At 39.5% G+C, this 23,316-nt stretch overlaps 1 protein-coding gene across 1 annotated transcript; it reads left to right on the top strand.

The window, feature by feature from the left end:
- Positions 1-9,582: 9,582 nt before the first annotated feature.
- KCNJ8 (potassium inwardly rectifying channel subfamily J member 8) lies at positions 9,583-17,307 on the top strand. Its single transcript, XM_007119656.2, has 3 exons — positions 9,583-9,920; positions 10,723-11,163; positions 16,237-17,307. The coding sequence occupies exons 2-3, from the start codon at positions 10,790-10,792 to the stop codon at positions 17,135-17,137; spliced, it is 1,275 nt and encodes a 424-aa protein (XP_007119718.1). The 5' UTR covers positions 9,583-9,920; positions 10,723-10,789; the 3' UTR covers positions 17,138-17,307.
- Positions 17,308-23,316: the final 6,009 nt, after the last annotated feature.

Here is a 23,316-nt window from a genome sequence, read left to right as displayed (position 1 = left end):
AACACAGAACAAGCTGATAGAAAATAAGAAGAACACTGAAATGTTGAAAACAAACTAGTTACCAGTGGGAAGAGGGAAGGGGGGAGGGGCAACATAGGGGTAGGGGACGAAGAGGTACAAATTATTATGTATAAAATAAGCTACAGGGCTTCCCTGGTGGCGCAGTGGTTGCGCGTCCGCCTGCCGATGCAGGGGAACCGGGTTCGCGCCCCGGTCTGGGAGGATCCCACATGTCGCGGAGCGGCTGGGCCCGCGAGCCATGGCCGCTGAGCCTGCGCGTCCAGAGCCTGTGCTTCGCAACGGGAGAGGCCACAACAGAGGGAGGCCCGCATACCACAAAAAAAAAAATAAATAAAATAAAATAAGCTACAAGGATAGATCATACAACACAGGGAATATTGAAAATATTTTATAATAACTATAAATGAAGTATAATCTTTAAAAATTGTGAATCACTATATTATACACCTGTAACATATAATATTGTACTGCGAGTATGTTTCAAAAAAAAGAAAAGAACGCTGAAAAGATATGGAGGATAGGGACTTCCTTGGTGGCACAGTGATTAAGAATCTGTCTGCCCAACCCTCAGAATGGGAGAAAATATTTGCAAACGAATCAACGGACAAAGGATTAATCTCCAAAATATATAAACAGCTCATGCAGCTCAATATTAAAAAAACAACCCAATCCAAAAATGGGCAGAGACCTAAATAGACATTTCTCCAAAGAAGACATACAGATGGCCAAGAAGCACATGAAAAGCTGCTCAACATCGCTAATTATTAGAGAAATGCAAATCAAAACTACTATGAGGTGTCACCTCACACCAGTTAGAATGGGCATCATCAGAAAATCTACAGAAAACCATAATTCAAGAAGACACATGCACCCCAATGTTCATTGCAGCACTATTTACCATAGCCAGGTCATGGAAGCAACCTAAATGCCCATTGACAGATGAATGGATAAAGAAGATGTGCTACATATATACAATGGAATATTACTCAGCCATAAAAAGGAACAAAACTGTGTCATTTGTTGAGACGTGGATGGATCTAGAGACTGTCATACAGAGTGAAATAAATCAGAAAGAGAAAAATATCATATATTAACGCATGTATGTGGAACCTAGAAAAATGGTACAGATGAACCGGTTTGCAGGGCAGAAATTGAGACACAGATGTAGAGAACAAATGTATGGACCCCAAGCGGGGAAAGTGGCGGGGGAATGGGGGTGGTGGTGTGATGAATTGGGAGATTGGGACTGACATGTATACACTGATGTGTATAAAATGGATGACTAATAAGAACGTGCTGTATAAAAAAATAAATAAAATTTTAAAATTAAAAAAAAAAAAAGAAAGCAGGGATCAAAATCTAAAATCATAGATGCATGAAGAAACCCTCAAAGGATCCGCAGACGCTCGCAGTAGTGGTTGCCAGAAATAGGTGATAGTGGGAACTGGATATCAGCATCATGGAAGGGAAGTAGACTTCTCACTGAATAATTTTTATATGTTCTAATATTTGATCAGTGTGAATATATGCTGTTTTTCATATAAGAAACTATATGAAAAACAGCATATTTTGTTTTTAAATAAGACAAAAATGCAACCTGGGAAAAAAAAAAAGAATCCATCTGCCAATGCAGGGGACATGAGTTCGAGCCGTGGTCTGGGAAAATCCCACATGCTGCAGAGCAAATAAGCCCGTGCACCACAACTACTGAGCCTGCACTCTAGAGCCTGCGAGCCACAACTACTGAGCCTGCGTGCCACAATTACTGAAGCCCATACGCCTAGAGTCTGTACTCTGCAACAAGAAAAGCCACCACAATGAGAAGCCCACGCACCACAACGAAGAGTAGCCCCCGCTCACCGCAACTAGAGAAAGCCTGCGTGCAGCAACGAAGGCCTAATGCAGCCAAAAATAAATAAATAAATTTATTCTAAAAAAAAAGTTATGGCGGATAGATTTAGCAGGTCTGAAAGAGGGATCCCAGGGGGAAAAATAGAGAATGAAGAGGATTCAAAGAGCCAGGAACTATTCCTAAAAAATTTGGACTCAGATGATTTCAAAAAGTGGCTAATCCCTATTCTGTTTAAACTATTCCAGTCCATGGAGAAGGAATATGCATCAATTTTTTTATGAAGACTCATAACATTTACCCAAAATCAGGCAGAAATAAGACAGAAAGAATAATACAGACTAACTCACTTATACATACCTATGCAAAAATCCTAAATAAATAGTAGGAAAGACAATCCAGCTTTATATTAAAATAATAATTTATCATGACCAAGTGGAGTTTATCACAGGAATGTAAAAACAATTTGGCTTTTTTTTAACCTAGTAACATAATTCACCCTATTAACTGGCCAGGGAAGGAAAAAAAAGTCACTTTGGTATATGCTAAAAAGATCTTTTATGTAATTCATCATCCATTATTGATTTTGAAAAGTAGAAAAAGCACACTACCTCAAAATGATAACCATGTAAAGTATATATTCTGGAAGCATTCGCTCAAAATCACTAAAAAGAAAAGCATGTCTGATATCACCATTTATTTACTATTGATCTGAAAATAACAACAAATGCAGGTTAAGAAAAATATACACAAATTATAAATTAATTAAATACTAATTAAAGAAGTTACATTAAAGTTATAATTATTTCAGAAAATATTGTTTTAAGTTTCATTGGCCTATGCTAAATCCTTTACACACTTACCTCATTTAATCTATACAACTCGAAGAGGTAGATGTTAGAGTCTCCACTGTACAGAAAAGGCAATTGAGGCTCAGAGCGATTTAGTGTGTTGCTCAAAGCCACCAACCACGGAAACGGCAGAACTGGTAATTGATCCCACATCCTTCTGACTCTAAAACTATGTGAACTTAAACAAAAGGTATATTTCATGCATCTTCCACAATTCCTCAATTTCAAAAAAAAAGACTCAATTGCATAATAAATTCCTGTAGATTTACAGAGAGGCGATCATTTTATTACTCCACTTATTCTAACAATAAATGAGGTAATTTGACTTTTTTTTTTTTTTTTTTTTTTTGCCGTACGCGGGCCTCTCACTGTCGTGGCCTCTCCCGTTGCGGAGCACAGGCTCCGGACGCGCAGGCTCAGCGGCCACGGCTCACGGGCCCAGCCGCTCCGCGGCATGTGGGATCCTCCCGTACCGGGGCACGAACCCGTGTCCCCTGCATCGGCAGGCGGACTCTCAACCACTGCGCCACCAGGGAAGCCCTGACATTTTAGATTAGCAGCAAATATCAAATATTTAATTCTAATTTGAACCTGTTTAGAAAAACGGTCTTGTAAAAACTTTTCTGGCACAGGTAATTTTTACCTAAAGGCAAATTCAGGTCATTTAACAGCAGAAAAAAAAAATCCTGGCCAATGATCATTGGGGTCAATGAGTCTAAATATCACTTTAAAATTTTCAACCTCTATAATACCTCTTCAGCAGACATTTTTGAAAGGTGGCAATAAGGAGTCACCTTACCGAGAAAGTTCTGGAAAATGTCAGGTTTCTCTTTCCAAGTTCTGCATGAGTCACTGATTTTTCAAAACATAGTGATATGAAAGCTTAGCAATGGATCAAGACATTGTTGGGAATTGCTGTTTCCCCAAGAGCTTCAGAAAAGCCTATAGCAAGATAGATCCCAGGATCCTGCAAACTTGCCTTTCTTTTGCACAAGAATATCAAGGCATAATTTCAAGACCTGGAAAAACGAATAGTGACACTATTCTTCATCTCCTCTTGGAAGAGACCCTACCAGCTTTATTTAGTACTAGCGTTTTGTACACTAACAGCAGAAAATAATTACCACGGGTAATTACCCACGGGTACTCTCTACTTGATTGAAGGAACCACTTTTCTCTTGGAGACACTATTACAGTAAACCAGACATGTTGATTTCCTGGGTCTCTATGTTATTACCAGTATCTTGGCTGGCTCCCTTTCAGTCCCCTGTCTTGATTAAATTCAGGAGTTGAGGAGATGCCAGTACAAGTACTGGATAGTTAGGATTCTGAAGGTTGGTGAGGTCTCAAAAATAATACCCAAGTCTATAAAATGATATTATCATGTATTTCTTTTCTTAGTCTTAGATTAGGAAAGATAGTTAAATAATAGTTAAAGGAATCTGGGGGTCTATCCTTCCCCCCTTCCCACTGCCATACAGCTCTGAGGTCTTTTTTTTTTTTACCATCACTAAACCAAAACAAGCCTAATTTATTAATAAGAACTGACATTTTTAGGTACTTAGACCAGTCACTATCCTCATCACTTTATATGCATTGTGTCCTCTTGTTCTCATAATAATTCTATGAGTTTCTTAAACCTAAGTGAACAAGAGAATCTCCAGGGGAACTCTTAAATGTGCTTTATTAGAAGTGTTCATACCTTCTCATGAAAGATATTTTAATTTGGGGACCAAAGATATTATATCTTATTCTATCCTTCCTCCATAAAAGCCTGGAGGAGCATAAAATAATGTAACCAGGTGTTTGCCACATAGCTGGATCATGGATTAACAATCATCCCTTTGAGATATTATTCAGTGAAAAGAGTTTAGGATTAGGGGTCAGATGTTTTGAGCTTGTAGCTTTCCACCTGCTAGGTATTTGATTTTACACATCATCGTGCTATACTCAAATCGACTGTTGTGTAAGATAAGGAAAATAACCTAATTCTCACACAGCTGCCCCCAAATTAGTTCAATATTTTTCATCACCTAGAATATGCAGACTCTGAATCTTTATTCATTGGGTGAATGGAGAGATGGACAGATCAGTGAATGCACTTCCCAGTTTTCCCATCTCATCTCCTGCTTTTCCTCATTTCCATCTGATATATGGATCTTGTTACTATTCTTCAAACACACCAAGCTTCTTCCCACCTCAAAGCCTTTATACTTGCTCTCAGGCTGCCTGAGCCTTGCTGATTCCTTTTTCAAATTTCACCTTCTTAAAGAGGCCTTTTCTGAACTCTACGTAAAATTGCCAATCGCTGGCCCCAGTTACCCTCAATCCTTATCCTGCTTTACTCTGTTGGTAAGTTTCAAAACCATTGATAATTATAGAATACATTATTTGTCCACTTGTTCACTAACATCTTCCTCCCTAAGAATGCATTGGAGCAGGGACTTTGTTTTGTTCACCTGGTTGTATATTAAAAGGTAGTGACTGTTATGAATGCCCCCTTCCTGACTCGCAGATTCACACCTGTGAGCTGGCAGAAGTTTGAGGCCTTGAGCATGCGAACTGGATGGAGATCTTTTTCATTGAAGGTTCTAATGGCTATCCTTAAAGAAAGGGGGTACCTAATTTAAAGGAGAGGGAGGCTCTTTTGCACATAAATAGATACATATCTCAAAAAGAAATGTTCTCTGAACTCACTGGAACAGATAAGTACGAAGAGTTATATAGTCATTCCCATTTCATGATAACTCCAAAAAAGTGAGTTTATAACATGCTGTTTTGATTACTAGTTTATGTAACAGTTTTATTAAGCTGCTTCCAAAGCAATATGTTCCAAAGTGGTTTATATGAGGACACTAATAAAGCAGCATACCAAGCAAATAGACCAACTGTTATTTGGGCTGCTAACATGAATCGTTTCCATTGTCATTTTGAAGACTCTCCAAATTCTTCAGTCTAATACAGCTCAGGAAAACCAAGAGTTCTAAATTCACGAGTCACGTCAAAGGCAAGGTCATCAAATGCTAGGACTTCACCCTTTAGTCTCAAGAGTACTTTCAAGGCGTTCACTGATTTGTATTTGGTAATCAAAGCAGCAGACAAACAGGAAAATCATCAGTCTTTCTCCACTTGTTTGAAGGCACCTGACAAACTTCTTTTCTTAGGAAAGTGAGAAATGCAGAAACGTCTTTATCGGCGAATGAAATGCACATAGGGTCTAAAAGGAATCTAACAGATATTTACTTATAAGTGAATAGATATCCTTGAATTGCTTCCCAATTACTGCATAAATTTCTGCCGGATGTAACATGAGCAGACAGATTCTTACAGGATTCCTGAAGAGTCAAGAAAATCATAAAATTTAAGGTTAGCTCTGTTCTAAGCTCATTATAGGTCTTCTCTAGGAGTAATGCACAAATTAGTCTTCACTCTTGAAAGAGCAATTAGGAGATTATAGAACAGTTAAGAAAACCTTAAGTGGATGACAGCAAAATAGTGATTAAATAAGTAGACCAATAAAATAAGCCTGAAGCAGTAAATGTGTTCTTGAAAAATTGATTTCCTTCACAAATTTCTCAGAGGTAAATTTAAATGTTCATTATTTGGCCCATAATATGAAAAGAGGACGATCAAAGGGGGAAGAACTAGAGATCAATTAATAATATATATTGAGCAGCTACTGTGTGTCCAGAAAGAGGTCTGGGGATACAGATATGTCTCCATTAGGCTCAAAAGTTGTCAAGAGAAACATAACTAGCAAATGCCAAGTTTAGACAAGTTTAATATTTAAACAAGTTTAAGTACTGGGGACCTGGAGTGGTTAGGACAGTTGCTGAGGAAGGAAGGAGTGGATAGTTTGAAGGGAGCAGAAAGAAAAGGTCAAGAGAGAAGGGAGAGGTGATGAGTAATGAAATCTTTGCAGACAGATATGGCCCTAGACTTCAAGGAGATCTCCAAGCTTCAGATTACCTGCGTGGGCTGTGAGAAATGGCTGCAAACACATAAAGGGAGGAAAGACAAGAGGTAGAGTAAGTGCAAGAAAGAGAGAAACACCATGTGGAGAGCACTAGTCCTTCTTTCTTTCATTTGACAAGTATTTGTTGAGTACCCACTTCTAGGAGCTAGGAACAATTCCAGACACTGGGTCTGTAGTATTAACAACAAGCTATGTGCCCTCATGCAGCTTCCATTCAGTGCAGAAAAACTAGTTAAAGGAAAAAGACATAAAGAGTTGGTTTTTAAAAATGTCAGGAAGGGAATGGAAAGAGAAAAGAAAAAGAAAGTCTGTAATATTTCTACAGTACACATTCTCCATCTTTTTTCCAAATGGCTGCTATTTGTTTTCTAGGCATATCATTGCCAAAAATTTACTTATTAACTTCTTAAAATTAACTTTCGTTATGTGCATTCTTAGTGCCCTTATTTTATTAATCAGTTTAAAGCATTAACTACTAAAAAGCAGGGTATAGAGTTCGTCACTTCAAAACAATTCAAAACTTGACTTGAAACTGCATATGTGGAAGAATATATCTCACTAGAAATAAACTGAATCCTAAATATGTGTTATAGCAAAAGACCAGAAATTTTCATAGGATTCTGACATGGATTTATTTGTTGCCAATCTTCTCATAATTCTCCTCAACACTTCACCTCTCCTTATTCAATTTTCCTACTATTTCTCTGTCATCACAGTAAATGTCACAGTCGCCTGTGACTTTACCCTCTCCCAATACTGACTTTGTAGCATTCCTTTTGCATACATTTGTATACTGTCCACTGACATTGCTTATTAGCCCCAGACCTCATTCCTTCTCTGATTAACACAATAGTTTCCAGGGTCTGCTTCTGCCAATCACAGAATTTTGGAGCCTGAAGGGACTCGACTTAGCAATGAACCTTCAAAGCCATCTTGGCCTCTTTTTCCTGGTCAATCCTCTTAAAGCGAGGACTTGCGGTGTTCTCTAATCAAAATCCTTCCATGGCTTACCACTACCTCCTAAAGACAGTCCAGACTCCCTTTTTTGAGCATTTAAGACTGTCTATGTATTTTTTTTTTTTTTCCGAGGCACCAACATCGTTGTCAACCTTACCCTTCCCATTCATTGACTCAAAAGTATTCTTCGAGCCCCTCTGTAATTGAAGCTGTGCTAGAGGCTTAAGATACAGTCACAGTTCTGCCCTCTAGAGCCCTCAGTTTCATGGGTTGTGGGGAAGGAGGAAGGGGATGGGACAAGTACATGAATAACCCATTATGTGTTCAGAGAGGTGGTGACAAAGGCTGCTCAGGGAGCACTGGACTCAAGCATCCAATCCTGCTCTTTTGCTGACCTTGCTTCATCAGTGCTGATTAAATTAGTTCGTTACTAAAACATGGCCCACTCTTGTCAATCCTCCCTCATGATCTTCCTTCTCAGTAGGAAGAAGGTCTTTTCTCTGCTTTTCTCTAAACCCAAATACATCTGGTCTTTCAAAGACTAGATCGGATGCCAAATAATCCATGTAGATTTCTTTCCTTAGTCCTCTAGTCTTAATATGCCTGGTTTAGTTCTATTTCCATTCTCATTCTAATCACGTCCTTGCTTCTATTAGAGTTTATTATCAAATCCATGTCTCTTACTACAACTGTCTACCTCTTAAGAACAGCAACTGTGATATATATATATATCCCTTCCCCAAATAGGTGTTCAATGAATATTCCCCCAACTAAAATAATAGGGAATAAACTGTACACCAAACATTCAAAATGGAATGATGAGGGGATTAACTGTACAATGTGATCCCCACACCCTTGTAGTAAAACTGCCACATAAATTACTGTAAAAACTCACAACAGTAGAGGAGAGAGCTACCACTAACAGATGAGGATGCCCAGGCTCGAACTGAAGGGGTTAAGCAGCTCTATCTGCAAGGGGGAAAAATGATTCTTCATTTGCCTTCATCAAAGACTAATTTTAGGTCTCTTGGTAATTAAATGACCACATTGTTTATGCTCCATACACTTTCTGTCCTGAGTCTTGGAAAATACATGAAATTTCCAAGAATTAAAGTTTCCATTAACACAAGTGCCAAATCAGGAGGCCTGACCTGTGGGAGAAAGCACATTTGTCTTTGCTGGCTCCTTTTCAAAAAGCTACAGAAAGATATTTACTGTATAACTTTCTTGTGCGCAATTGCTCTGTTTTATCATTGAGGCCATCTAGACAAGACCAAGAAGCTGCCACATTTCAGAAAGCCACCAATTACTGAAGAACGACGGTTTGAGTTCTGAAGTGTTGACTGCAGTCCCTGTTCGGGGTAAAATTTTTTTATTGGAAGAGACTTCGAGCGGTTTTCTTCTTTCACTTTTTTTTTTTTTTTTTCTGTCGTAGTTGTGTGTTTGTGTGTGTATTTAATTCCCTGAGAACCAGCTTTGGCTGGTGAAGAAATGTGTCAATACGAAGTGGGTTTCAGAACACCTCTTCCACTTATCATCCCTACTAGACGGAAATTTAATGTAAATCAGTATGTGTGCACGCAGCCTGGATGCGTCAGAAGACTATTTTCTGATCTCTATATCTGGTTTTATGTAACCTGAAGTAGCACAGTTATCTACCCAGGTTAAAAAAAAAAAAATCTCTTTACGTCAGTGAACTCGAACTCAGAAAGTTCTCTCCCCCGAGCTGGGAGCCTTTTAAAGACATGCGTGTCACGCCGGCTGCAGGGGGTCGCAGCTACTGGGAAAAGGGCTGGTTCTACAGGCCCCGCCCCCCACCCCCCGTCGCCCCTCCCTCGGGCGGGCTCCCTACCTCCCCGGGACTCGCCTCTCCCCCACCCCCTCCCTCCCTCATGTCTGCAATTTCGGCCTCAGAGGTCTGGCGCGCGTCAAAGCCCGAAGTGGGAGGCTGATTTGTGGAGCATCACGCCCCAGCTCCTCTCCCCAAGCCTCTCCTCCGCCGTCGGCAGCGGCCAAGGGATAGAGCCGAGCAGGGGGAGGGGAAGAGCGACACCCATCCCCCTTCCTCCAGCCCTCCCCGCGTTCAGATTCAACTGCACCTTTTATTCTTTTAACTCTTCTCGCTAGGACGCGCGGCCCCCGGATCTGTCCCTCCGGCAGTCGCGGTCCCCGCTCCTGCGCCGGGAGATGGGACAGCGAGGGACCTGCTCGCGGTCGGCCGGCGTGTGCGGGGCGGTGCGGCCGCGGCGCCCGCTGCCCGGAGTCTGTAAGTTTCAAGGCTCCTCTAAGCGGAGGGGAGGGGGAGGCTGAACGCGTCCCCGCAAATGATTGAAAATGCAGAACACGGGCGAGGTTGACAGCGTCGGATGTAATTTCGGGGCACACTCTTTTAATTGACTCTACCCGCAGCCCGCAGGCTATTGTCCGGGGTTTTTCCTGCAGCTAGAAGTTTTCAAGCTATTACATTATGAGTTCCAGTGAGATTTTTTTTTTTTTAATGCAACTCACGCTTCTTTCAAATTTAAAACACCTCTACGTAATTTTCAGGTTACATAGCACATCGCTTATTATTATTTTGTCGAATTACAAGAAACATTTATACTGCGCAGGAGCTCACGGCCTTTGCCTATTTCTAAAAATAACAGAAAAAGAATTTCCCCTCTTTACTTTTAATATTGCTACATCATGTGAATAGTTTAGTAAATAGATCCTTAATTTTCCTCATAGACGTCGCGTGCTGGTATCCTTGCACTAATCTACAGACGCGGGTAATTTCAGAATTATCACTGAGCCTGCTGTTTACAGGAAGGCTCCTGGTTTTGTTTAACTAAGGCTGTGCTCTTATGTGTTCAAAACGATAAGGAATATTAAAACAGTTCTGCTTCAGACCAAGTAATTTTTCCGGGATCCAAGAACTCAAGCACTAACTAGGCTCGTGTTTAGATTACTAAGATCATACCTCTAGCTTTGCACGTCACCTGGAATGTATAGACACACCCCTACATGCCAGGACTGAAGAGGTGAGGAAATAGGGGGAAAAGTTTTTCATCTTCGTTTCCCTCCTGCAGGACGGGTCTCGAGGGAAGGAGAGGCAGGTCGGAGACAGGTGCATAGGCCGGCTATGGTGACGGGACGATGTTGGCCAGAAAGAGCATCATCCCCGAGGAGTATGTGCTGGCGCGCATCGCCGCGGAGAACTTGCGCAAACCGCGCATCAGGGACCGCCTGCCCAAGGCCCGCTTCATCGCCAAGAGCGGGGCCTGCAACCTGGCGCACAAGAACATCCGTGAGCAAGGACGGTTCCTCCAGGACATCTTCACGACCTTGGTGGACCTGAAATGGCGCCACACCCTGGTCATCTTTACCATGTCGTTCCTCTGCAGCTGGCTGCTCTTCGCCATCATGTGGTGGCTGGTGGCCTTTGCCCACGGGGACATCTATGCTTACATGGAGAAAAGTGGGATGGAGAAAAGTGGCTTGGAGTCCACCGTGTGTGTGACTAATGTCAGGTAAGAATGCAGCAGGAGGAGGCAGGGGTGGAAAACAGTACCGAAAAAACGATGAAACTGTCCTTTCTCTCTTCACTCTGTTATTTTGTTGCAAGTGAACTAGAGTTTGTTTCAGTACCTTCAGATGCAAAAAAGTAAAAACATAACAAAAACAACAACAACGAAACCAATCCAATGTATTAAAAATCTTTTCAGATGCAGCTTTATGGATGACGAGTCTTTGAAAATATAGCACTTCAATCCTTTGAGCTGGCCTTGAAAATATTATACCAGTTATTTTAAAATGGTTGTGGTTCAAAGGATTCCACAGCGTGCCTTCCTCAGAAAAACCACATACTGAGTTTTCAGTCTGAAAAAGCTGCTGTCCATAGTTCCAGCATCCACAAGACAATATCTCTGATCAACCAAAAATATTGTGCAAATGCTAGTAATGTTTTTCCACAACTTCTCTTACTAGTGACATTTTCAGAAATAATGAGAAAAATGGGAAAACACTGGTGGAGAGGTGTCCTAGATAAAAACATTTTTTTTAAATCCACCAGAAATGAAATAAACATAAGCCCTTCTTTATCAAGATTATCTTAAATAGCTGATTGCTTGCATTGAATTCCAAAATTAGAAGTTATGCTAAGATTCAGAACTAGAAAAAAATTATTTTTAAATGGAGATTGGTCCAAATTTTTAATGGAAGAGATTATGTAGAAGTGACTTAGTGTTGTGGTTTTCTCTAAATTTTTAGTAGCATAGGAAGACAGTTCTTAGATTGCCCTAATTTTGCTTTTTTCTCTTATATCGTAAATATTTCAAAGATAAGTAAAGTGAATTTGATTTCAGTGATTGTCCTCTCATAGTTTCACATGGCCTAAGAACATTTACTTGGAGTGATTTGTCTCTTGTTTTGTTGGAAGATGGAAAAAGATAATATCAATTGCAAAAATATGCACTCTGCAGCGAAACATTAGTAGTAATACTAACAACTCTTCCAGGACCTTTTCTCAATAATATTCCAAATTCACATAATTCATAAAGCAAAGCAACTGAGCAAGCATCATTCTTCCAGGGAACTGTAAAGAATAAGACCTTTGATGACCCTGAAATCTTATGAAATTAGCATACCACTGCAAGAAGCAGAAACTCAGACTGTAAACTTGTCCATCCTTCCATTCCCTGAAAAGTTGCAATGCCAGCTTACCAAGGGAGGTTGCAGTATTTGTCGTAGAGATCACATGCCACAGACTTCAGCTCAGATTTTGAGCAGAAAAAACAAATTGAATCGATCCATTGCCTTTACCATCGAGTTAGATATTACTTTCTTGTCTTAAACTTGCCACAAACTTTTGTCTCAAAGAAAATACAGGTGAAGAATGTAGGTGATCATCAGTACACCAAATATAAAGGAACAAAAGACTGTGTTTAACAGGTATATGTAGGTCAGATATCATTATCTATAATATTTCTCTTTAGGAAATTTATTGGCACTGATGTTGGTGAATCATTTTCCTATCAAGGTACATTTTTAATAAACATGAAGTAGATACACATAAAAAGAGATAAAAGAAACAGAAATGATAAACCTCGGAACAATAAAGGACAGATTTTATTCACAAGACAAATATATTGGCTTTTCCTTTGGGAAAAAAAGTCATTAAGCAATTTATTAAAGATATGTCATCAAAAGTGAGAGATTTTCAATGATTTTGTAAAAGAACTTGACAGAGTGCACTGGTTATTAAAAGCTGTTTTACTGCTAGCTTTTATGGTTCAACAAGAGGTGTTCTGAGGCATGTTTATCCCCCTGATGGATTCCTGCTGGTCTGAACGTTCAATTCACTATGAGAAATATGATCGCAGATACAAGGAGACACACTTGATTTTATCAGTATGACAGTTTTAGCATTTTATTTATTTATTTTTCATTAGGTGATTCTCTAAAGCGTATTTCTTTTTTAAAAATTTTTATTAAAATATAGTTGATTTAATCTTAGCCTTTTAAATTGCGCTTCTTACCTGAAAAAATATTATTGGACATCTTGTAAGGTTAAAATCTTACTGGTTTTATTTTAACATTGTGGTACTATTTATACTTCAATGCAACATACAATTTAATCTTAATCAACCGTACATAATACTTTTTCACCAAAAAAAAAAAAAAATAGAAACAGAAAAATCTCTATTCTCTCCCAAAGGGGATTTAAAAGATGACTAATAATATGTCTAACTCTTTGCATTTCCTTTCCTTTCCTTTCATAAGTTCAGTGTCTCACCTTGTCATCAGAACTGAAAACAACTGATTGTAATGAATATTCTCCAGTGTATCCAAATAACATTTAACATTCTCCTTCCAGGCTGGCTCACTTTCCCTTTCATGTGGATGACTTTCTAACGTGAGTCAGAAAATCAACCAACATATTTCCTCTTCTAATTCAGCCTCACTCCTCTGTAGCAGAACACATGAGCAGTTAAAACACTTTCATCTCTTGTGGTTGTTTAGCATGACAGGTGTTCGTAAAAGGCTGGGTCTTGCACAATATAATGTTTGGAAGTAAGTTCTTTCATAAAATAAACAACATACACAATATGGCACATGAATGATATCTTAAGCCGTTAAAGTGAAACATCTGGGCATATTCATCATTACGCTGCTCCCTGAAGCATGTATAATTAGAAATCAATGCTGTATCCCTGCCCCTTCTCTGGGGTCTCTTCTTACTCTTTGCCATGTTTTTGGATCGTTCAGTATTAGCTCATGTGTAGCTAGTACAAAAAGCAATCATTGCTTTTGATGACTCTTTTTAGCAACAAAAGGGGCAAGAAAGGCAATTTTCACACTCCATTTAAAAGTTAATTAGAAGAATCAACTATGTTTCAATTAAAAAAATAAAAATCCCTGATTATGAACCTGAAGAGAAAAAAATCACCTGCGTGTTCTTGCCTACCATTCAGGGTGTCCCGCCAAAGTGCAGTACTTAACTTAGTATTCAAATATTTAAATATTTGGTCTCTCATTGTGTGTGGCATTGATACACAGCTAATACTTTGACAGATGGTCTCTTGTCTATAAAATTAGAAAAGTTTGAAATTGGGGTGTAGGGCAAACACAAGACTAAGACTGTTTCTATTAAGAAGCCACAGCAGTGTAGGATGTGTAGTTAAGTGAATAAATTAGTGATAAGAATAACCAAATGTGGTGCTTCTCAACCCGGGAAGATAAATCAGAATTATCTGCAAGCTTTTCAAAAGTTTTATCCAGGTCCACCCTAAACTACCAAATCAGGGTTTACATTGAGATAAGGAAGAGAAGTGCAGTTTGAAAAAGCTTCCCAAGAAAACCCTGACACTTGTTGGCCCCTTCCCTGTGCTTCTTTCGGAGACTAGGCCAGAATTAAGAGAATTCATGTTCTTATTAATTATGTAATCTTGACACAGTCACTTATCTATCTCTACCTCAGATCCTTCCTTTAATAACTTCAGTATTCTCTAGATCACTTAGAGAACAAAATGAGACAATCAGTAAGAAAACATGTTTTGTTCCAAATGGCACATGTTTTTTTTTAATTAAAAATACTAGTATTTTTGAATGAAGTGCTTTGTACCGCTCTTCAGCACTGTGCTCTCTCTATATAAGGTACACAGTCAGTGTTTGTTAGGGCGTACGACTTTAAAGGTTGTAAATAATAAAAAGTTCACTTATTACTCAGTACTTCCCATATGACTCAAGTCACTTAAACACAGATAGGCAATAAATAATAGACATCAACCTGGAAGAAAATTTCACAAAGTAAAATAAGCCTATAAATACAAATATGTCTAGGTATTATTTTAATGTTTTCACATAAACAGGCCCATCATTACATGATTTGAAAACATTAATAGAAGTGTATCCCAGAAGCCTGGAGGTAGATGCATGCGGAGAGAGAGAGAGAGAGAGAGAGAGAGAGGGAGAGAATGAACAAGTACTTGTGTTTAGAACTGGACATTTGATACATTAAGTTGGGTAGTCTTTCTAAAAGCCTTTAATAGCCTTTGGACATGGGACTTCCCTGGTGGCGCAGTGGTTAAGAATCTGCCTGCCAATGCAGGGGACATGGGTTTGACCCCTGGTCCGGGAAGATGCCACATGCCACGGAGCAACTGAGCCCGTGAGCCACAACTACTGAGCCTGCACTCTAGAGCCCGTGCTCTGCAACAAGAGAAGCCACCACGATGAGAAGCCCGCACACTGCAACAAAGAGTAGCCCCCCGCTCGCCGCAACTAGAGAAAGCCCACACACACAGCAGTGAAGACCCAACGCAGCCAAAGATAATAAATAAATATTTTTTAAAAATAGCCTTTGGACATCTACAAATGAATGGATAAAGAAGATGTGGTGTGCATATATCTGTATCTATATATAGATAGATATATACACACAATGGAATATTACTCGGCCATAAAAAGAATGAAATAATGCCACTTGCAGCAACATGGATGGACCTAGAGATTATCATACTAAGTGAAGTAAATCAGACAGAGAAAGACAAATATCTTTTGATATCGCTTATATGTGGAATCTTAAAGAATGATAGAAATGAACTTATTTACAAAACAGAAATAGAGTCACAGACATAGAAAACACACTTATGGTTACCAAAGAGGAAAGGGTGAGGGAGGGATAAATAAGGAGTTTGGGATTAACATATACACACTACTATATATAAAATGGATAACCAACAAGGACCTACTGTATAGCACAGGGAACTATACTCAATATCTTATAATAACCTGTAATGGAAAGAATCTGAAAAAGAATATGTATGTTAGATATTATGTATGTTAGATATTATGTATGTTAGATATTATGTGTTTGCGTGTGTGTGTGTGTGTGTGTATATATATATACACATAAATATATATATTTCACTTTGCTGCACACCTTAAACAAGTAACACAACATCATAAAGCAACTATACTTTAATACCATTTTTTTTAAAAATAGCCTTTGGAGGAAGAAAACGCAAAATTCAACTTAGCCTGTTATGTCGTGATTCAAACTCTGATCCAATGGCATTGTTTTCTGGTCTCATTTCTTACAGGTCTTTCACCTCTGCTTTCCTCTTCTCCATTGAAGTTCAGGTGACAATTGGATTTGGCGGGAGAATGATGACAGAGGAATGTCCTCTAGCCATCACAGTCCTGATTCTCCAGAACATCGTCGGTTTGATCATCAATGCAGTCATGTTGGGCTGCATATTCATGAAGACAGCCCAGGCTCACAGAAGGGCGGAAACCTTGATTTTCAGCCGCCACGCGGTGATCGCAGTCCGAAATGGCAAACTGTGTTTCATGTTCCGCGTGGGCGACCTGAGGAAAAGCATGATCATTAGTGCATCAGTGCGCATCCAGGTGGTCAAGAAAACCACGACACCCGAAGGGGAGGTGGTGCCTATTCACCAACTAGACATTCCCGTTGATAACCCCCTTGAGAGTAATAACATTTTTCTGGTGGCCCCTTTGATCATCTGCCACGTGATTGACAAGCGCAGCCCCTTGTATGATATCTCCGCCCCCGACCTCGCCAACCAAGACCTGGAGGTCATCGTGATTCTAGAAGGAGTGGTCGAAACTACTGGCATTACCACCCAAGCAAGAACCTCCTACATCGCGGAGGAGATCCAATGGGGCCATCGCTTCGTGTCCATCGTAACCGAGGAGGAAGGCGTGTATTCCGTGGATTACTCCAAATTTGGCAACACCGTGAAAGTAGCGGCTCCGAGGTGCAGCGCCCGAGAGCTGGACGAAAAGCCTTCCATTCTTATCCAAACCCTCCAGAAGAGTGAACTGTCCCACCAGAATTCTCTGAGGAAGCGCAATTCCATGAGAAGAAACAATTCCATGAGGAGGAATAATTCCATCCGCCGGAACAATTCATCCCTCATGGTGCCCAAGGTGCAATTTATGACTCCAGAAGGAAATCAGAACACGTCGGAATCCTGACAACAACACAACCCCCAGAAAGTCTTTGATAAGATGTTGAAGGGTTTCTACAGGGCACAGACTGAAACAGAGCTGGAACACAATAATTTGTCCTTCTTTATCTTAATGCACTAAATGCTATGCATATTCCAACAGCAGCACTTTCTGTGTCAATAAACAGTAACACACAAGGTGGAGGGTTCTTGGCTCACTTGTTTCATCCGTGCAGTATTCGCAGAGATTGGCTTAAGTTAGGTAGGGGAAATGCTCTCATTTCTCTCAATTTGAAACCCAAGAATTACATTAATAGTAATAGACCTTGAATATGAAAGTGGACCAAGGAATGATGCTTTATGAAATACTTAGGGGGGTGACACCACAGTTGTCTCTGTTTCTATTGTTCACTCTTGAAAGGTGATAGAATGGGCAGGGGGCCCCCAAATTGTGTTTTTCCTTTCTCTCTTTCTCTCTCTCTCTCTCTCTCTCTCTCTCTCTCTTTTTTTTAACTGCACCAGGTAAGAAGCTGAGACAAAAACTTAGTTTTGTTTTGTTCTCTTGTTTATTTATTTTTTAAATATTGAATTGTATTTTTTCTCAAATTGTATAGTATAAGCATAACTAGTGTTAGGAAAATTACACTAAAATTTTAAGCAGGGACATCTGTGAAATTGGAAAACAGCAACAACTGAGTTCAATTCTAGCATGTTTCTACATGAACGTAATTGAATCTAACTAGAAATCAAAATCCCTATTCCATTAAATCAGCTATTGTAGTATAAGGCTCAAAGTTTCAAAGCTAGAAATCACCCCACAGTATGATTGCTGAAGCAAAGTTCCTGTTAACTTCTCATTCAGAGCCTTGAAAACATGAATAGAAACTTGCAAATCTATTTTTGGATTTCCCACAGAAAACCTGCTTAGTTCTGCATTTTCCCCGATGCTCAGCCAGGTGTCTGCAGTCCTGCTGGGGCTCCCAGCTGCTTAAAGACAAGCCGTAGGAGGTACCAACTGACTAAGAACAACTCACAAAAGAAATATTTAACCTGAAAAGTTTTACCCATTTCCCTGTGAGTTGGAAAAGTATTTTTATTTAAAAAAAAAAAAAAAAAGCTGCTTAGTTCTCATCTACTTCTAAGTGGATTCTCCTAATTCACTTGGTTCTTCACAGTGACTTCCAGAGGTTTCTTTGTCCCCCTCATGGCCACCTGTTGGCAGAACTAGGCAAGGAGCTTTTGGAGAAAAGCTAAGAACGTTCCTGTGTCATTTAGGACTGGATTCCCGAAAGGGACAGCTACTTCTTTTGCCTTCTCAGTTCTTGATGAGAGCCTCCACTACAGTGAATATTTTATGAAAATATTTTCTTTGTATTCACTGTAGTTTTGCAATTTCTCTTTCACAAAATTATCCCTAGTGAAAGCTCAAGGAAAAACAACACATTTTTAGAGGCATGTGAAACAGCGATCACAGAGTGATGACATTCACCTCTGAGATCTCTCTCTCTGAGGGTCCCTCTCTTTGAGATCTGTTGTTCCAAGGGAACTACGTTTTTAAAATTTCATGTTGATTTCATTTCATTCAAAGTTTTAGAATGTTCTCTTGGTTTTTCTGTTTGAGCTTGATGTATCATGGAAATCCTGTAACCTTTTTTCTTTGCGTCTCCCACCTGCCATCTTAAAACTACATCTCCTTCTCAGTAATATCTGAATGCAGGCCTGGCATATAAAGAGTTGGCATTATCTCAATTGCTAAAGTGACATTTTCTATCAACCCTTGATTTAAGCATCCTTAGCTCTTGCTTCTTCAAGGAAGGGACGAGGGCACAGGGAGAGAAGTACAAAGCTAGTAAGCTATAGGCCTATTCTCATATTTCACATAGCTAAACATCAGAGAGCTGAGCTCTTGTGTAGCCTTTTACACAGATTTTTGGGGTCTCTATTTATTTTACTTCATCTATGGACACTGGTATATTGAAACATTTCTGTACAGTTTTCAGTTTGCTAAAGAAAAATCTACCTTAATCAGATTTAGCCCACCAGTGATTACAGAGTTGGATATCAGACCTCCTAGCAGTTCTGGCATAGATGTGGGTCCCCCTCTCCCATCCCAGGGAAAGCAGACGGATGCAGAAGGCAATTGCCACACCAGCAAGAAGAACATACACAGTGCTTACCTGTTGTTCTGTGCAGAGTGGCAGCTCAACATCTGTGAAGGTGACACAGGCTGTGGGTCAGGTAATGTCTGGACATAGTGGGGCTGAGATGCAGGATTTCTGAGTCCAGGTGATACAGAGATCCTTGGCAGCCAGGTGCAAATCTAGCAATGGAGTTAGAGCAGTTCCACCAGCCACCTCCCAGCTGCAACCACAGGCTGGGTGTCAAGGACCTGATGGCCATTGATTTCATGGGGAAGTCAGTGGAAGAGTTTGATGGGGCCCCTATGTCAAGTCATGGCTCAGATAAGGACATCATTTAGCTAGTGACAGCCACACCAAACAAAAGGTCACATCAATTTCGAAAAATCTACAAGTGTTTTAGAACATTACAATGATTTCAGAACCTATTTTTGCCAAACTATATTTAGCTGGCTAAGCAGTTTTGGAATATTTAGTTTAGTTTTAGAAAATACGATTCTTTATATGTGTGTGTGTATATAATTTTGACTTATGTATTACATTTAAATATTATTTTATATTAAATACTTAGATTCTTCACGTCCATCCTAGTCATCATACAGCAGCCACAATATTCTTTTAGATCATATTACATCATGCCTCTGCTTAACACACTCCTATGGCTTTCCATTTTTCTAAAAATGAAAATCAAAACCTTTTCCAGGGCCCACAAGCCACTACATCTTATTACTACCTTTTCCCCTGAATCATTTCCACTCTACAACTCTGGCCTTGCTGTTCTCTGAAACAGAGCCATACATGCTTTCATATCATGAGTTTGTTTCTACCAGGAACATTTCCCCAGAAGGCCTCCTGGTTCTCCTGTGATTATTTAGGATTTCTGCTCCAGTGCCATCTCATGAGACAGTGCAGTATAGTGGTTAAGAAAATAGACTCTGCAGTCAGACTCTCTTGTTCTAAATTTCAGTTTTAACACTTAGCATCTGTGAGGTCTTGACAAAATTAATGTTTGTGCCTCATTTTCCTCATACATAAAATCAAAATGATTATAGTACCTACCTCATCAGTTGCTGTAAGAACAAAGGTAGCTAATGTATATAAAGGGCTTAAAATAGTTTGATTCATTCACAAAGGACAAAAGCTAGAAATGAAGGACTGCCTTGAAATTAATTGGATTCTTAGTAAATGACATTCAGTGCATTATACTTGTTCTCTAGAACAGAGAAAAAAGATCTTTGCAACATGAATCTGATCTCTTAAAAATTCTGCAGCAGAGACCTTATACCCATACCCAGTTGCTTTTCCTGATTCTTTGATACATGCCACCTGCCTGTTGTCAAATAGTATAATGTGTAGAATACTACAAAGTGTAAAGGGAAACATTTTACCTACAGAGGATATTTCTGGTTTCATGTATCTGTAATTAATTTATTTATCCAGTAATATATATTGAACTTCTACCATGTCTGACATTCACCATCTGGCAAAAAAAACTAGGTGTGTTTCTTCTCTTTACGGAGGAGCAGAAATTCATAAGCAGGTTAGGTGCTGATTCTGCACCCAAGTATTTTGAGATGGAAAGTATCAGGAGAGGAAAACTGGCTTAGGTGCCAGAATTGCATGATCAAAATCGAGACCTACCCTTGGTTACTGGGCAGGCGTGGGAAGGCAACGGAAGATCCAGAGCTGTGCCACAAGATAGTCTTGCGGAGAACTGGGTGAGAAAATAGAACACTGTTCATCTTTAGAACTACCATTTTTTTCCTGCTTTACATTCTCCCAGTCCCAGGAATTCTACAATTCCTCATCATTTGCCACTTGGCTCAAGACTTTCTCTGAGTAAAAATCCTGGTCCCCTGGACTCAGATATTTCTAACTATCTGGTCAAGTGTTTTAACACTCAGGTGTCTCAGAACCAGCAGAGACTTAAAGAGATGACCTCAGTTCCCAAAGAAAGTCTAACTCCCAGAGAAGTTATCAGCCGCTTAGTAAACATGGGGCAGCACTTTTTCCCCTCCATTGGTTGGAATCATTTATTTTTTACTGTTGTTTACAGATTTGGCATTTTCGGAAAAGAAATTTCCTCACAGATAATAAAATAATTATAGATAAAGAAGAAAGAATGAAAAGATATCTGCATCTCTTGGGGTTCCCAGTCACAACTTTTGTCATTTTCACCATGCCCAAAGTAGAGGCAGAACTGAAATTAGTGTCTCCAAGGACCAGTGCATTAAAATAACCATAACAAATCCTACAGGCTGTTTAAGAGGAAACCCAAGGGCCATGCTCTTCCCATGATCTTTATGCACAATTCTCATCAATGGTGATGGGAATTCCCCAGAGATTCTAGGAAGGAAGTGACTCTAATTACATCCCCCTTGATAATTTACTGCACAGATTCAAGTTTAAGTTCATGAAAATCTAAAACAGCCTTTAACTTCAGATCAAAATACCACATCAGAGCCCAATTTCATTTTAGAGTATTTCTATCTTCATTAGTACTCATTTTCAATCGCTGTTCCGGTTCTCATGGAGATTTTCTTGGCAGTACTGTATGACACCCCTCCCCCAACTCCAACACTCTCTGGCATAATTTAAATGAAACTCTTATTTTTCACAGTGTTTATTTTAATCACTTGAGAAAACAAAAATATTAAGGCTGGATTTCCACATACTATTGGACTGCTTCAGCTCGTATTGAATAAATAGTGAAAAAGTGGAGGATAAAATAGTTACCTGTAAAACTGAAGTTAAAATATACTTTTCGCTTATTAACAGATATATTAACAGATTTTTCAGGAGTCTTCACTTACTTGCCATTGACCGGTGAAAAAAGTCTACACTCTCTAAGCATGCTAGTCAAGGCTCTTTGCAGTTTGATTCCAATGCACCTTTTACAGCTTTGCTTCCTAACCCCTTCAAATAGTGCAATGTGTAAAATACTACAATGTATAACATAGTGCTTCAAGTTCACTGACTGCTTCACTCATATTCAGTCTCCCATACAAGTCTGCAAGTCTCTGAGCTTGAAACTCTGTGCTTTCTCTACCTACCAAAATTACTGCTTTTCCAAAGCCTTCTCAAATCCTCCATCTAAATTACTTCTTTATCTCCACAGTGTGGACACTGTTTATTGGTTATTTCATAATAACTGGCACTATATAACTTTCGGTATCATATGCATCTCTCCTCAGACTGTAAGTCTTTCCCCCAGACGACATATCACAGTGTCTGCCTAAAATAGATGGTGAAGCAGCCTGACAATTATCTCCCCCAAATCCATTCTTCCTTTCTTTCAGAGCAACAGAGTTGTTCATCTAGAGCTAACACTTTCCCCTGTCTCTGTTAGCTGTGGCCATGTGCCTGATTTGGGGCCAATGGCCCATGAACAGAAGTCAATGGACCACTTCCCATTCTTGATTTTAAAAACACTGAGCTTATGTTTCTGTACCTTCTTTCCCCTCCCATGGACCGGACACATATGTGGTGGAGACCAGCTTTGACCAGGCTGATGATGTAAGATGTGGTACGTGTGTGTGTGTGTGTGTGTGTGTGTGTGTGTGTGTGTGTGTGTGTATGTAAATGTGTATATAAAATGGAATATTACTCAGCCATAAAAAGAATGAAAAGAATGAGCAAAGTGGTTGGACCTAGAGAATGTTATGCTGCTTAGTGAAATAAATTAGATAGAGAAAGACAAATACTGTATGATATCACTTATATGTGGATCTAAAAAAACAATACAAATGAATGTATATGCAAAACAGAAACAGGCTCGCAGATATAGAAAATAAACTAGTGATTACCAGTATAGAGAGGAAGAGGGGAGGGTAAGTTAGGGGTATGGGATTAAGAGATACAGACTACACTGGAATTCCCTGGTGGTCCAGTGGTTAGAATTTGGTGCTTTCACTGCCAGGGCCTGGGTTCAATCCGTGGTCAGGGAACTAAGATGCCGCATGCCATGCATTTTGGCCAAAAAGAAAAGAAATACAGACTACTAAGTATGACATAGATAAGCAACAAGGATATATTGTATAGCACAGAGAATTATAGCCATTATCTTGTA

This window comes from Physeter macrocephalus, chromosome 6, assembly GCF_002837175.3.
Source record: "Physeter macrocephalus isolate SW-GA chromosome 6, ASM283717v5, whole genome shotgun sequence".
NCBI lineage: Eukaryota > Metazoa > Chordata > Mammalia > Artiodactyla > Physeteridae > Physeter > Physeter macrocephalus.
The sequence above is the reverse complement of the archived record's forward strand: the minus strand, read 5'-3'. Positions and strand labels throughout refer to the sequence as shown.

Excerpts from the sequence above, each read along its gene's own strand:
- KCNJ8 (XM_007119656.2), top strand. The coding sequence starts at position 10,790 with ATGTTGGCCAGAAAGAGCATCATCCCCGAGGAGTATGTGCTGGCGCGC. Across the intron at positions 11,164-16,236 it reads GTGTGTGTGACTAATGTCAG|GTCTTTCACCTCTGCTTTCC; the intron begins GTAAGAATGCAG and ends CATTTCTTACAG.